Source organism: Lolium perenne, chromosome 6 (assembly GCF_019359855.2).
Source record: "Lolium perenne isolate Kyuss_39 chromosome 6, Kyuss_2.0, whole genome shotgun sequence".
Classification (NCBI taxonomy): Eukaryota; Viridiplantae; Streptophyta; class Magnoliopsida; order Poales; family Poaceae; genus Lolium; species Lolium perenne.
In genome coordinates this window covers 155599209-155615787 of record NC_067249.2, presented here as the reverse complement: position 1 = coordinate 155615787, position 16579 = coordinate 155599209, and the positions used below count along the sequence as shown (strand labels likewise).

The 16579-nt window shown below is 42.9% G+C and overlaps 2 protein-coding genes across 2 annotated transcripts; one reads left to right on the top strand and one right to left on the bottom strand.

Moving 5' to 3' along the window:
• The first annotated feature begins 5258 nt into the window (after positions 1–5258).
• LOC127307142 (enhancer of rudimentary homolog) lies at positions 5259–9427 on the top strand. The gene is made up of 4 exons (XM_051337847.2): positions 5259–5513; positions 8378–8471; positions 8909–9029; positions 9118–9427. The coding sequence occupies exons 1-4, from the start codon at positions 5511–5513 to the stop codon at positions 9209–9211; spliced, it is 312 nt and encodes a 103-aa protein (XP_051193807.2). The 5' UTR covers positions 5259–5510; the 3' UTR covers positions 9212–9427.
• A 539-nt stretch (positions 9428–9966) lies between these two features.
• On the bottom strand, positions 9967–14979 carry LOC127307141 (uncharacterized). The gene is made up of 2 exons (XM_051337845.2): positions 13907–14979; positions 9967–11363 (listed from the first exon to the last, which is right to left on the bottom strand). The coding sequence occupies exons 1-2, from the start codon at positions 14888–14890 to the stop codon at positions 10323–10325; spliced, it is 2025 nt and encodes a 674-aa protein (XP_051193805.1). The 5' UTR covers positions 14891–14979; the 3' UTR covers positions 9967–10322.
• Between the last annotated feature and the right edge of the window lie 1600 nt (positions 14980–16579).

The following is a 16579-nucleotide window of genomic DNA, read 5'->3' as shown; positions in this document are numbered from 1 at the left end:
AGTAACAACTTCCAAGACTCAAATATAAAATAAAATCACTGTAGTAAAATAAAAACATGGGTTATCTCCCAAGAAGTGCTTTCTTTATAGCCATTAAGATGGGCTCAGCAATTTTAATGATGCACTCGCATAAGAATGAAGAGTTGAAGCAAAAGAGAGCATCAAAAGGCAAATTCAAAACACATTTAAGTCTAACCCACTTCCTATGAAAAGGAATCTTGTAAATAAACAAGTTCATGAAGAGCAAAGTAACAAGCATAGGAAGATAGAACAAGTGTAGCTTCAAAAATTTCAGCACATAGAGAGGTGTTTTAGTAACATGAAAATTTCTACAACCATATTTTCCTCTCTCATAATAATGTCCAGTAGCATCATGAGCAAACTCAACAATAGAACTATCACATAAAGCATTCTTATCATGAGTCTCATGCATAAAATTATTACTACTCCCAACATAAGCATAGTCAATTTTATTAGTAATAGTGGGAGCGAATTCAACAAAGTAGCTATCATTATTATTCTCATCATCAAATATAGGAGGCATATTGTAATCATAATCAAATTTATCCTCCATAACAGGCGGCACCAAAAGACCACTATCATTATAATCATCATAAATAGGAGGCAAAGTATCATCAAAGAAAATTTTCTCCTCAATGCTTGGGGGACTAAAAAGATCATGCTCATCAAAACCAGCTTCCCCAAGCTTAGAATTTTCCATATCATTAGCAACAATGGTGTTCAAAGCATTCATACTAATATCATTACTACTAGCATGCAAATAAGATTTCATAGGTTTTTCAATTTTTGCAACACACCATTTGTCTTAACTCAGGAAATAGATTAAAAAGCTCATAGTTGCTTTCCATTATGCCAAACTAGTGAAAATAAAAACAAGAAACAAAAAGATGCAATTGCAGGATCTAAAGAAAATAGCTTCGAGCACTTACAACGGTGCCGGAAAATAGCTTAGTAGCCGAGATCCGGGGTGTGAGTGCCTTTTACCTTTCCTCCCCGGCAACGGCGCCAGAAAATAGCTTGCTGTCCACAAATAGCGCGTGGTTGAAGAGGGAGGAAATCCCTGTGTGGAAGCTTTTCGTTCCCCGGCAACGGCGCCAGAAAATAGCTTGATGTCTACGCACACTCCTTTTCCTGTAGACAGTATTGGGCCTCCAAGAGCAGAGGTTTGTAGAACAGCAGCAAGTTTTTCTTTAAGTGGATCACCCAAGGTTTATCGAACTCAGGGAGGAAGAGGTCAAAGATATCCCTCTCAAGCAACCCTGCGATCACAATGCAAGAAGTCTCTTGTGTCCCCAACACAACCAATACACTTGTCAGATGTATAGGTGCACTAGTTCGGCGAAGAGATAGTGAGATACAGGTGGTATGAATGAATATGAGCAGTAGTAACGGCGCCAGAAAATACTTGAAGAGTCTACGGCGACAGAAAATAGCTTGCTGGCGTGTAGTAGTAATATTGCAGGAAGTAGAGATGCAGCAAAACAGTAAACAAGCAGTGATTGCAGTATTTGGAAACAAGGCCTAGGGATCGTACTTTCACTAGTGGACACTCTCAACATTGATCACATAACTGAATAGATAAATGCTATACTCTACACTCTCTTGTTGGATGATGAACACCACTAATTGTGTAGGGCTACAAGAGCACCTCAATGCCGGAGTTAACAAGCTCCATAACATTCGATATTCATATTTAAATAACCTTAGAGTGCATGATAGATCAACACAACTATACCAAGTACTAATATAGCATGCACACTGTCACCATCATACTATGAAAGGAGGAATAGATCACATCAATACCATCATAGTAATAGTTAATTTCATAATCTACAAGAGATTACAATCATAATCTACGCCAAGTACTACATGATGCACACACTGTCACCATTACATCATGAAGGAGGAATAGAGTACTTTAATAACATCACTAGAGTAGCACATAGATGAATAGTGATACAAAGCTCATATGAATCTCAATCATGTAAGGCAGCTCATGAGATCATTGTATTGAAGTACATAGGAGAGAGATTAACCACATAGCTACCGGTACAGCCCTTAGCCTTGAGGGAGAACTACTCCCTCTTCATGGGAGACAGCAGCGTTGATGAAGATGGCGGTGGTGTCGATGGAGAAGCCTTCCGAGGGCACTTCCCCGTCCCGGCGGCGTGCCGGAACAGAGACTTCTGTCCCCCAGATCTTGGCTTCGCAATGGCGACGGCTCTGGAAGGTTTCTCGTACCGTGGCTTTTTCGTATCGAAGATTTAGGTCAGGGGGCTTCTTATAGGCGAAGAGGCGGAGTCGGAAGGCTGACGGGGCCACCACACAGTAGGGCGGCGCGCCTGGCTCCTTGGCCGTGCCGCCCACACGTGTGGGCCACCTGTGGCCCTCCTCTGGTCCCTCTCGGGTGTTCTGGAAGCTTCGTGGAATTATAAGATACTGGACGTTGATTTCGTCCAATTCCGAGAATATTTCCTTACTAGGATTTCTGAAACCAAAAACAGCAGAAAACAGCAACTGGCTCTTCGGCATCTCGTTAATAGGTTAGTGCCGGAAAATGCATAAATATGACATAAAGTATGTATAAAACATGTGTGTATCATCATAAAACAAGCATGGAACATAAGAAATTATCGATACGTTGGAGACGTATCAGCTATCGTCAGCAATGATGTCACCTTGGCAAGAGAAAATCTCGGCTATGAAGCTTCATAAGAATGGCGACAGCAGAAAATTATTGATTATTTCGAGAGCTTTTGGTCAAATACAAGTTTTTGATCAAATGCTCAGGGGCTACTTCGGAAAAATGAAAAACTTGAGTATGACATTATAGAAAGGGCGAGAGCCTATGATCAAATACAGGCATTTGCTCATAGCCTCGGGGGCTACTCCCATCGGGAGCGCTGGTCGCGCACCCGATAGGTATGAAAACTTCGAGAAAGAAGGAAAATATAGCAACATGAGGCGTTGAGCCTACAACCAAGCACAAGTCCTTGGCTGTAGCCTCGGGGGCTACTCCCATCGGGAACGCTGTTCGCGTGCCCGATGAAATTATAAAAAATATATATCGAGAAAAGAAAGAAGAAAAAGTGAGCATATTTCGAGTTATACAAATAACTCTGCATATACTCCCATCGGGAAGGCAATATAAGTCATCCGTTGACTCAATAAAATGTGCTATTCCAACAGCCGAAAAAGCATTCGACAATATATTCTCAGAGCGCCAAAGTTGCGAACAATCTCTGAATGCCGCAAAACTTTGCGAAGGTAAGACCCCAGATCCGTTCTGAGTGCCGTAGCGCCGTCTCTGACGTCGGTTTGCTGTGTTTTTCCGTATCAAAAGATACGAAGAAAAATCTTAACAGACGCGTTAGATACCCGATAAAATATGACTGGGACTCGACAGAATGGTAAGACCTTAAGCGGCACCTGTCGAAGTTTACACCAGTATCACGAGATCATGTCCAGGGACGTGATCTTGAAGTAGGTTTTTGCGGATTGCCACTAGAGCAGTTAACTAGTACCTGATCCGTCAGATGAACTAGCCCCAACTACCATTATCCATGTACAATATATAATTGCATATCTAAAGATATGTGATAAATTCGACAGAGTTATTAATGATTAAAGTTGGAGATTTTCCCTGATTCTTCGATTCAAGCAAAATCTCGGACGCTACTGACATAGGCATCCCCAATGGGCCTGCCGAAGATGGTACCCGGGGTTTACTGAAGGCCCACGACTCGAAGAATAAGAAGAATCGGAAGCCCAAGATATTATTAAGGAAAGCTAGAGTTGTATTAGGAAATAATAGTTGTAATCTTGCGGGATGGGTTGGAAACCCTCCCAGACTCTGTAACTTGTGTATTACGAATCCCTCGGCTCCGCCTCCTATATAAGGGGGAGTCGAGGACAAATAAAGCATCGATTCATTGTCTCACGAAACCCTAGTTTTTACATCATCGAGCACTTTTCGGCTGAAATCTTCGAGATCTACTTGCCCTCTACTTCCGACTAAAACTCTAGTCTACAACTTGTAGGCATTGATAAGTTAATCTCTTGTCACTGAGGACCAATCCCGGTTAAATGAAGCACAAGATTATTCTGCAGTGTCGATCTATGAGGATTGAGGAGTGTAGTTTCCTATGTCGTAACTTTGTAGAGGTGTGTTTCGAACACTGTCCTGCGTAAGATGGCAAGGCAACAAATACTTTAGCTAGAAATGTAGAATGGTCTATGTCGTTTGTGTGGCATGATGACCCTCCACTATTTGATGTCGGTGTTAGGTACTGATGTAGCAATTTTTCCCAATGAATAAAATCAGTCGTGATGGCTTTGCCTAAAAAATGAAGCACATGATTATTCTTTTTTTTATAATCAATACCACATATATTTAACTTATCAAATTGTACATGGTAATGATACATTAGCTGTCTCGACGATTACAAAAGAAAGTTTAAAAGATAAATCTTCGAGATATTTAAATTCTTTCTTCTTCCATGATATAATCTTGTATTTTTCTGAAGGCAGCCGAACGCAGAGACCAAATCACAAACCTGTAAATACCAACAAATGTTCTCTCATAATTTTAATATGAACTGCAATGCCAAGGCTGAATGCACGCGCGTAGCTATTAAAGTAGGCAATCAACATCGATAATAGTAGCAATATCAGTGTGCCATCGAAAAGTACCCGGACAACCTTATGAACATTGCTGGGAAGTCGAGAGTACGAATCATCATTGTCGATGACGTAGAAGGCGGGACAAATATTGTGAGGATAATCATCCTCGTGACAACCATTAGAAAAGATTCAAAATCGATCCAACAAAGCATGATTTGAAGGCCCATATCTAAAAAAGATTAATCTTCCAATACCACCATTGATGTTGAAAAGGAGATCTCCTCGTCGGATGAAGAGCTAAAACTCACTTATTGTAGACGATGTCATCTCCATTGATGCGAATGTTAAAAAAAATAACTATCAAATTCCTAAAAAGGTTTATTAAAAACTTCACATATAGATCGGATTCCCCCACCACTTTCAAGCTAGTGAGTCTGGCCGGAGGAGGTTTAAAAGAAGGCGACATTACAGAATTATTCCTTTTTTTAGTAACAACATAGATTATTTTTGATCGTGCTAGTATTTTTTTTCAGGAAACAACCGTGTCCAGATTCGAGAAAAAAAAATGTTCCCGTCTCGAATCGGTAGACGCGAACATGTTTAAGGTACAAACAGACACGAACACGAACCTGCAGTACACGGTCGGACGGACCAGTCGAAAGCGAACGCCGCCACCCTTAACCCTAGAACCTCTTCCACACGGCGTCGCCTCCCTGCTCTGCTCGCCCCTCTCGCTCTCTCGGCAAACCAGCGACGGCGACCCCTCTTCACGGCTGACCCCATCCTCCTCTCGGGCGTCGGCAGATCTACAAGCGCCGGTACCCTCTTCGTCGGCGGCCCACCCAACCCAGCGGTCCTTCCTAGCCATGGTGAGTTCCTTGTCCTCTTTCTCGTCTTGGTCCTCTCCTTCTCTGCACGCCATGGCCGAAGAATTTGGGCGGCCACTCGGGTAAAGCGAAGTCCCCTTCGAACTCTAGATTGTTCTCTTGTAGTTTGGAGTGGTTTCAGGTCGCAGAAGTTGGGGGGATTCTAGACTATGTCTCCGTTTGAGCCCTTGATTTTTCGCTATCGCACTGCAAGGTGCCGGCGATCGTATTTTGGACTGTACATCTTCCATATGCTTCAATCTTGAAGGATTTCGGCTTGGCATAACCGTATAGAAAAGTAGGTTATGTGTTAACTAGCATTTATATGTGACCTGTGCCTGTTGCGTTGCCATTTGTTATGGAGAATGATAGTCCCCGTCACACTTGTGTCTGTGCTCTTGCAATATACGGAGTATGTTAGAAATATAGCTTCATATGAGAGAAATTTAATTCTCTGATTATACACAACAAGAGACTGAAACAGAGTATTCTCACCGCTCTTCGAAGAACAGAAAATCTCATGTCGAACACATGTCCATGTTGCTGTGTTGGTGTAGCATAGCTTAGATAATAGTGATACTAGAACATTTAACTTAAATATAAAACAGGCAAAAGTTCCCATTACTCGGGGATACATAGTATAAAGGAATTTTTGTAGTATCTTCATGACCTAAACAGGACATGTGTGCCCTTGCTTACCTGTGCTCGTCGTTCTTGTGGGAATGTACACCCCATTCAAAAAAAAATCGCGCTGTCGCCACTCCATTATTTTCAAGGATAGAAAAGTTATGTTGGTGTGTATTTGTTTTTTAAGTGAACGACTTGTGATATAGAAATGAATATACAACAACAGCATCAACATCAACAACATCAAAGCCTTTTTCCCAAGCAAGTTGGGGTAGGCTAGATATGAAACGCAACAGAAACATAAGGAAACCAGAAGGAGGAGAGGAAAAATAAACAAAGAACGAGTAAAGTAAGATTCTGGCACATGGATTGGCTTTAGAAACGAATATATTCTATGTTTTTCTTTGGTGCGCGTGTTTCCCCCCTATGTTAGTTTCACCTATGTTGTCACTTAGGTAATCAGGGGATATTATTTAGCCAGTTAGTTTCAGCAAGTAATAGCTGATCATTAGGCCCAGTATTAGAGACTTACTGATTCTTGTTATCCATCTTGGCATCATATAAGTTATGGTTGAACACTTCCTGCGTATATGCATACCGAGCAATTTAGAATGAGAATCTGTTTTTTCAAGCAGAAGAAACAATGTGCCATCATCATGTAATGCATAGTCAACCTTACATTTACAAACACTGTGCATAGTGCAAGTGTTAAAATGTGCTGTTTAGGTGTGTGTGGGTGGGTGGGGGGCAGTGGAGGAGCCCTGGGGCTGTACGCAGCCGGCGACAAATCAACCTTCTCAAGTGAGGAATCAGTGCGGAGGAAGGAGAGGAGGCACCATGGGGAAGAAGGGACTAGGGAGAAACCATCGTGTTCTGATACCTGCTAGCGCTGCTTCTGCGTGTCTGCTCATGTAGTGAGTTAGGGCCAGGGAAGGGGGTGGAGGCGTTTGCATGGACGGGAATCTGGCGGAAACCCTAACCCCATAACGTTTGCGTGCATATGTGTCTGTCAGATCTGATGCTTCAGTGGGCTCGGTCAGCCCATGCTGACTCATCTTTTATTATTTTCCCTTTCTATTTTTCTTTCACAAATATGTGCTTTTTTAACGTTATGCGTTCTTGGACTGCCTCCTAACCTACGCTTAAGCAGGCTAGGCACTAAGCAGCCATCATGCAGTTTCCTGGAGGGTCTAGCATTTCTTTTTGGACCTTGATATAATATACTTTTTCTTATATAGAACCAAAGCTATTTGGTTTGATTGCGAGACTAAGTATGTTATCAATACTATTGCTTGTCGCAATGTGTTGGGTTGAGTTTGCTTTACTCTAGGGCAGTGGAGGAGCCCTCGGGCTGTATGCAGCAGTCGACAAATCAACCTTCTCAAGTGAGGAATCAGTGGGGAGGAAGGAGAGAAGGAGGCACCATGGGGAAGAAGGGACGTGGGAGAAACCATCGTGTTGTGATACCCGCTAGAGTTGCTTCTGCTTGTCTACTCGTGTAATGAGTTAGGGCCAGGGGAGGGGGTGGGGGTGTTTGCATGGATGAGAATCTTGCGGAAACCCTAACCTTATAATGTTTTGTGCATATGTGTCGTTCTGGTGCTTCAGTGGGCTCGGTCAGCCCATGCTGACTCATCTTTTATTATTTTTTCTTTCAATTTTCTTTCAAAAATATGTGCTTTTTTCAACGTTAGGCGTTCTTAGACCGCCTCCTAACCTACGCTTAAGCAGGCTAGGCGCTAGGCAGCCATCATGCAGTTTCCTAGTGGGTCTAGCATTTCCATTTGGACCTTGATATAATATACTTTTTCTTATATAGAACCAAACCTATTTGGTTTGATTGCAAGACTAAGTATGTTATCAATAATATTGCTTGTTGCAATGTCTTGGGTTGAGTTTGCTTTACTCTAGGAGTACTATTGCCTGATAAGAAGCTTTCTGAATACCATAATTGCATCACATTTCGTAACTTAAGAACATCATGGTATCAATATTGCATATACTGTTTAAACAAAGGAAGTGTATCTCACATGCAATCAATGGGCAGTATAGACAATGTACCTATTCAACTCAGTAGATGTGGACATGCTTGTATTCTATGTATCTCATTTATTTAGCATTCATTAATGTACATTATTTTTCGCTGAAGTATCTTAACGAATATTAAAGTAATCCATTGTTTATCTCGGAGGAATATATGTGTATGTTGATATCTTGATATGTTTTTTCACATCTTGTAGGCTGGGAGGCACACCATTATTCTGATGCAACCATCTCAAAATAGGGGCACTAGGACATTTATGGATTACAATTCAGTTAACCATGCATTGGATGGTAAGTGTAGTTTTTCAAGGAACTTGTGCTGCAATGTTCAAATAATTAACTTAGTTAATATTATTAACATTATCCTAGTGATTACCATGTCATGTAACGCTGCTTTCATGTTTTGCACTTGCCACTTCAATTCATTATTTCTCTCATTAATAACAAGTAAAATGGCCAGCTTGAAATTGCAATAACAATCAGCTTGTGGCTTTCCTACCCTGTTTTTACTTGGCACGATTATTTAAAGCTCTAATCTGTCCATGTATTTATCTTGTGCTCGAGTTTCAGCAAAAGAACTGGGTGGCTCCTCAATGGCAGTGTAACAAATTAGAATTATTCTGAGAAGTACCAATATTTGATGTTCTCTACTCTATGCTCAGCTGCCCACTGCCATTTTTCATCTTGTAAAATCATTAATTATTTGCCACTCCTCTCTACTATGACAGGAATTTGTGGTCTCTATGAAAGGAAAATCAGGGATATCAACCCAATGATTCCAAACATAACCTATGATATCACTGACCTGTACAACTTTATCGATGGCCTAGCTGACATCAGTGCGCTAGTGTGAGTACAGTATAACTTTGAAGATCATGGAGCATTATTAGGTCTGGATGAGGCAAACTTTAAATATCTCTACATTTTCTGTTTGCAGCTATGATCACACCATCCAGGCATTTCTGCCGTACGACCGGCAATGGATAAAGCAAAAGTTGTTTCAGCACCTTAAGAAGCTGGCTCAAAGATAGTGAGTGCTGGTTTGATATGCTGTCACTGGTGGGCAAGCATGCTTCTGATAATTGTTGTCTGATTTGTGTACCAGAAAGGTGTTTCTTGTAAAATGATGAGAATTTTACATGGCATGCTTATATTCTGGAGTTGAACTCATATCTCGGTGGTGGTTTGGCTCTGGTACCCTATATTATATCAGATAAACGATATTTGTTGCTTTGTTTGTGCACAAATGAAGGCTTCAGCCAGCAATATATCTATTATTCTGCAAGGTGCAACCTCCTCAGCCATAATAGGTCGATTGACAGGCATCGAGGTCGAGGTTAAGACACTTTTGGTGGAACAAAGGAAGTACATAAAATTAGCCGTTAGTAGCTAAGATACATCTAAATTTTAATAAAATTAAGACACCTTTGATGGGACAGAGGGAATGTATGAATGTACATATACGGACACAAAGGGTATATAAGACGTTTTTGCACCAAAAAATGTGGCGCATACATAGCAAAGTCTTTCGCAAAAAACGATGTCTTTTGTGCCATGTGTAAAACAAAATTCAGTGTTAGAAAAAGCTCTTCACGGTCATTTTTTTTAATCTTTTCTACACGTGACACAAGAAATGTCCGTTTTCCTTGAAACTTGCATGCGCACAAAGAATGTTGAGATGCACATGCAACATTTTGTTTGCATTTTTTTTACATTTTAAATACTTACTTCTGTGGCAGGAGCATATGCACCCAAGATCAAAACTGAATGTCGAGGAGCATATGCATGGCAATCTGGAAGATTCAATTCTACATTTGCATTTGAAAGATAGTCTGTTTTTTGGAACAATCTGGAAGATTCAATTCTACTTCCTTCAACAGATACACGTGCAAGTCCTGATTTATTAGGGCAAAAACATCCAAGGCACTATAACACCAGGGTACACGCGCTCATGGACTTTGATCTGAGCTATGGACTACAGACATAGTAACAACAAAATTCACCTGATAATTGGAACCTTCATAATATCATTCGTCTAAATTGACTGGTGCTGCCGTTGGTGCTACTTAAGATTTTCACACCAGAATCAGTGCAGCCATGGGCAGCTGATTACAAGGCTGCAAGCCTCAACCTCGATGCCTGTCAATCGGCCGAACGGCGCCTGACCTTGGCGGTAATCTCGCCCTCTAGTTCTTCTGATGGCCGAACAAAGCCACGAGATTTCATCATTTTGAAATATTTGTTTGCATCTTCCAAGAAACCCCCTTTGACAAGGTCTCCTGTAATCCTCTCAAAGTGAGCAGCCTTCAATAGTTTCTTCTTCTCCTCCAAGACCTTGAGGGATCTGCGGGCTTTCTCTTCCTGGTGTGACTTCGCATACATACCGGCAAGGTAAACATGCATCTCTATGGGCTCTTCTCCCGCCTTCTTTATCTTCTGTACAAGCTGTTCAGCCTCTTGCACCAACTGCAACATGGACAGCCAATCCAGCAAGACAAGATTAGTCTTAGCACCAGGTTTAATCCCCTCCTTCTCTAAACTCAGCAGAAGCTGCAAAGCCTCGTCCAGTTGGTTATTCTTCATGTGTGCAGTCAACATACCAGCCAGGCAACGGTCGTCTGGTTCATGCCCATTCATCTTCAACTGTTCAAACATTCCCCTTGCTTTATCAGAGTCACCAGTCTGTCCATATACTTCTATAAGCAATGAGAAGCACTCCAACGTGGGCGGAAATCCAGCAAATGTCATTGCGTGTTTCATCCTACTAAACCCATCTTCCAAGCCACGCTCAGCATAGGCCCGCATCACATCCATGTATATTTCTCTGGTGGGTTTGATGGAAAGGCTGTCCATTTCTTTTACCAAATTCTCTGCTTCTTTTAGCTCTCCAGCATTGATACAGGCACTAATCATTGAAGTGAAGAGTTTATTATCTGGTTGGAGACCCTCCTTTTGGATACATCCAAACGCTTGCTTGGCTTGTTCAAGATTGCCAGCCTTGCTATACATGTGGACTAAAGTAATGTTTGTGAGGATATCACTTGCAATACCCTTCTCTCTCATTTTACCAAGTAGCTTCTCTGCATCTTCCACATGATTTGCTTTAGAGTGAAGATCAATTAACTTGGAGTAATCCCGGATGGTTGCATCAAAGGATTCTTCAGCCAAAAGAATTTCAGCAACCTATAAATTGAAACAAAGCGCACATGTGAAATTATGAATAGGTACAGACTTTGAAAAAAAAATGGAAACTGGCGAGCTATGCAAGATATATTCCACTGCAACTATTGCGTATTCGAGGAATGCCATAACAATTTTCATCTTTCGAAATATGCCACTGCAATTCTCAAGATTCTTCGAAAAACGCCTTCCAAAAATGCAACTGCAGTGGCATATTTCAAAAGATGAAAATTATAGTGGCATTTCTCGAATACACAATAATTGCAGTGGCATACATCTAATTAACCCAAATAACTAACATAACTCTGGCCCTTTGACGTAATCATGTATTTAAAAGTGCAACTTTTCAAGTAAATATATGCAAAAAAAAAGTAATAAAAGAGGGCCAAATCACATCAAGAGGTCAAACCCTGATTAATCCTGACTGAACTCAACTAGTCATGTACAATGTCCATCACAAACTGAAGTTCCATTTCCATGTAAACTCAGTCAGTTTTGACTCGGTTATAAAAGGCCAAAATAGTGACAGGCTACTAGACTAAAATTAATCCAGAAATACCTTCTAATCACGAGATACATGTGATAGCATTCAAATGGATTACGAAAGCAACTGACGCTGAAGTCCATCTTAAAAACATAACAATGGGCTCTGCCGAATCTGCGATAATGGGTCATTAAAAACCAGGGATCATCTTTTCTGGAGCTGTAGTTTCAGCAGAAAATGCTGGCAATCTATCAATGTCACGCTTGATGCCAGCCTTGAACTTCCAGAGAAGCTTACGGCTGCAAGACACAACTTGGGAAGACCCTTTTTCTTCGAAGCGTTTGCCACAGCATGCTGGAATATTTGGAAGGATAGGAACACTATCGTGTTTGATAATATAGCACCTTCCGCTATTAATTGCTCATTTTCTTTTAAAAGAGACCTCTTCCTTCTTTCTTACAGAATGAAGGACAATCTGAAATCTTCTCTTATTGCCTAGCTACACACTCTGTAGTTTATTTGGGCTACACCCTGGGCTAAGCCCCTTTTGTACATTCCCTTCTTCACTCGTGTACATATTGTCCTCTTTTGATAAAATTTACTGTCGGGGCCTCCCCTACAGTTTTCAGCTAAACAAAAAGTCCATCTAAATATGAATGGAACATGAATGCAATATTTGGAGAGCACGCTTTCAATCCTTTCTGATATCCAGTATGCATATATGTAAAAGCTGGCCACGTAAATATTATCATGGGCTCATGGCAGACTAGTAGCCACTAGTCAATAAAAAAACATAACAGTAAGCATGTGAGTATGTGACGATATGTTATGATAGAAATTGGCGCTCAAAGTTGCACAATGGAGACCGCAAAAGTTAACTGTGAAATAAATTTGGGAACAGAAAGAGTAGTCGTCGTATTACTAGACTCTTTTACTGTTGAATACTGAAGTATTACTTTCCAGATCTTCATGAAGACACAAACACAGAGCTAAACTGCCACATTGAAGTCTGAAGATTCTGAATAGAGCCAATAAAGGGTAGCATCATATGAATAGGAAAACATATGAATAGGAAAACGCAGGATTGAGATGTCATCAATGATCAAACAACGATTACCGTGATTGAAACACCAAGGGACTCTACAGATCACAGAAATTAGGAAACATATGAATAGGAAAACGCAGGATTGAGATGTCATGGAATGTGGATTCCTACAGGATTTCAAGACACACAATTTAGCAACTGGTGCCTTTGGATGATGTAAAAGCAAGAGGAGTAAAGAGAGATAGAGACGAAGTGCATTGACAACTGGAAGGAAAATACCTTGAGGTATGAGCTCATATCGAGATCCTAAGGAATTGGTGGCTGGCAGGAGTATTCCATGGGATTTTGGCAAGCCCAATCCTTTGATCCAAGTGACGCTTAAGGGAAAAACTTCCAAAGGATTTCATATCCTCCAAAGTTCGCATGAAAATCCGACAATCCAAAGAGGCCTACTGTGTAAAATCATAGTGATTCCAAACAGTACATTTTATCCTGATTTTTACTAGTGTACACAAAACCCTCAACATGGGTATCCAGCAATGCCATATTAACCTGATTATGCCCTTTCCTGTCTCGGTACAGCCGACTGACAACAGAAAATCATTTCTATACACCAAAAAATTCCGAGGAATGTACGTCCCCAGTCCACATACAAACTAGCTGCCCAAACCCAAATGTCAGGGGCATAGAAGTACCATATATGAACTAAGGAGTAAGGACCAGAACAATTTGTCTCCAAAGCACAAAGGCCTGGCCAGGTGAGACGGACACAAGATTAACACTATTTGGATTCCCTTATCTGCTAGGAAGGCAGATTAGGCATGAAAACCTCATCACCCAAGACCGAACTATCAGAGCATGAAGTTGTTGCAAGGCCATTTTGGCACAACATATAGCGACCATAGCTATGAATGAACTAAAAGAACAAAGTATTGTTACTACCCTAAGCAAAACTACTGGAGTAGCAATAGAGAAATAAGGGAGCACACTAGATTTCATGGAAGTAGAAAATCTGACCTTGAGGTACAACTCAACATTGCGGGCCTTAACCCGGTCAAGCAGTGCCATCCAGTCGACGCGCTTCGGCAGGTGCTCCTCCTTCCACTCCTCCATGGCAGGAAGCGGGTCTCCTTTCCTCGGCTCAACGGCCAGCAGCTTCTCCTCGGCCTTCTTGGCCTTCCCCTCTACAGGCTTGGCCTCCTGAGGCACAAAGTGCGCCTCGGCCTCAGCGGTCCGCTCTGCCACCTCAGCCCACTTGGGGTCCGATAAGTCCAGCCCGTACATGCTGAACTTGACCTCCCCCTTCCTCTGCGGCAACGCCGACAGCCTCGCCGGCGGCGGCGGGAGTACGGCAGGGGCAGAGGCCGCGTCGGCTTGGTCGCGCATGACGTCGAGGCCGCGGTAGAACTCGACCTCCTCGAGCTTCTCGCGAGCCCACTTGAAGCGCAGCTCGCGGAGCATGGAGCCGCGGATGCCCGCGTCGACGGCGAAGCGCGTCATCTCCTTGACGTCGTCGGAGTGGAGGTAGTTGCGGAGGTCGGCGCGGACCTGGTCGCGGCGCATGGCGTCGCGCACGGAGGCGCTGACCTCCCACACGGTGGCCCAGAGGTCGTCGCTGAGCTCGACGGTGCCGGGCGCCGGGTCGGCCCCGGGCAGGCGGTTGAGGACGGCCTCCGCGATGAGGCGGAGCATTTCGTCGAGCACGGGGCGGGCGTGGGTGGGGAAGGCGGCGGCGAGGGTGGGGCGGAGCGCGGTGACCAGGCGGGTGAGGAACTCGTCGAGGACCGGGTCCGGTTCGGGCTGGGCATGTTCCGAGTCAGTGCTCGGGATCGGGCTCTCTTCGGATTCGATGATGCGGGAGACGAAGGGCGGCGGCGCTTGGAAAGGAGGTGTGGGGTCGGAGTGGAGGTGGCGGAGGAGGAGGGGCGGCACGGTCCTGGTGGAGGGCAGTGAGGTGGGGAGGCGGCGGGCGAGCTTGGAGAGGGAGAGGAGGGCTCTCATGGCGGCCGCCGTCGCGATGGCTGGGGAAGAAGGCCTCGCGGAGAATGGGGACGACAGAAAAACCCTACCAAGTGTTTGAGAGATGTGTGCGGTAAGATCCACCCATCCGCGCCGTTGAGTTGTCCGATCTGAGGGCTATGCATGCATGCTGCCTTGTGCTCTGTTTTCATCTTCGGTCGACTAGTCACGACCATTTTCCCAAGCGCTCTGCCCTATTCAGTTATTCGTCCATGATTTTTTAAGTCCAGCTTTAATTTTTTTTTGTTGGTTTGGGTTGCTCATCAAGCATATCGCTCGATAAGTCCAGCTTTAAATTAATAAAGCCAGTTACGATAAAAGTTACAAGATGATGAGCAAAACAGCTACAAAGTTCACTCACACCAAAGAGGAAAACAGCCATGGTCGACGCCCTCTGTGCGGGATCTGGTGCGTGGATCCAGTTTTGGTCCACGCAAATCTGATCTACGCCGTCTTCTTCCTCGACCAGTGGTCGCCGTTGGGTTGAGTTCTTTGTGGCTGGATGTGTGCCAATGCGGCAGTGGGGTGGCCTAGTGTGTGCCTACAACTTGTCTTCTCGGTGGCAAGTTAGGTTGGATCCAGGTTTCTTGAGCGGCGTCTCCTTATGGTGGGCACGACGGTGCCTGGCGGTGGACGTTGGATGGCAATCTCGGTTGTGCGAACATCGCGATGTGCTATGTGGGAGGCATTCGTGGTGCTGGAGTCCTTGTGCTCCTACCCAGATCTTGGTGCAGCCTACCCTGGTCTACTTCAGTTTCACCTCTCTGTTGTGCGAGGTGTTGTGGCTAGGACTTTCGTGGACGGTGGTCTTCATCCATGATCGTGAGCTTTTAGATTTTGTTTCGACAAAGACGAGATTTTATATACGTTAGTATTTAGTTTGAAGTAAAAAAAAAGTGTGGACCTTTGGAGCTCAAGCTCCATGTAGCTCCTTAAAAAAATGAAAACCACGTTTTAAAGTTTTTTTTTTTAAAATGAGAAAAATCTGGATGCAGCTAGAGATGTCATCTACAAATGTGCAAAACCTTGATACCAAATACCTTGTACTTATGCATAAAAATTGCGAAAGTGTAGTTATTACTATAGTAAATATTAAACATTTTCAAACTCTCAAAATTTGTTTGAACTAGAAATTTTGTGTAGTCTAAAGTAAAAGGTATTTAGCATTGAGATTTTACAAAATTAAAGAATACATCCTTATGTACATTTAGAAAGTTTGAAGTTGTAAGCATCGGTTTCGCTTTGTTTTCAAAAAAATACGAGTACTTAGAACTTGCTAGCGGAGCAATTTACCATTGTCTAGGCGCACCTAGGCGTTTGTCTAGCAAAAGTATAGCAAGAACTGTGTCGAGCCTCAATGTTGGTAATAGAATTAACTTTTGCCTTGCGAACTTTTTTTATAGTATTACAAAGGTTAAAGTTGTGCACTATAGTTAAATTGCAAAACCTAGATAGACTTGGGAGCTAGGAAGTGACCCATCGAGCCTCTAGGGCTTAGATGGCTTTTGCATTGCTTGATTTCCATCGTGGCCTTCGGATCCTTTTGTTTGTGCCTTGTCTTGATCTCAAATAATTTGATAGCGATCTGATCTCATAAGAAAATCAATTCGAACTAAGGAGATAATCCTTACCGGTTTAAACTTCTCATTCGGCGGGATCGTTTTCGTAATC

Bases quoted from the DNA above. Each gene is read 5' to 3' on its own strand.
- LOC127307141 (XM_051337845.2), bottom strand. From the start codon at position 14,890: ATGAGAGCCCTCCTCTCCCTCTCCAAGCTCGCCCGCCGCCTCCCCACC. The intron at 11,364-13,906 runs GTCAGATTTTCT...TTCAATTTATAG, and splicing joins ATGTTGAGTTGTACCTCAAG to GTTGCTGAAATTCTTTTGGC.
- LOC127307142 (XM_051337847.2), top strand. The intron at 8,472-8,908 runs GTAAGTGTAGTT...CTACTATGACAG, and splicing joins AGTTAACCATGCATTGGATG to GAATTTGTGGTCTCTATGAA. The intron at 9,030-9,117 runs GTGAGTACAGTA...TTCTGTTTGCAG, and splicing joins GCTGACATCAGTGCGCTAGT to CTATGATCACACCATCCAGG.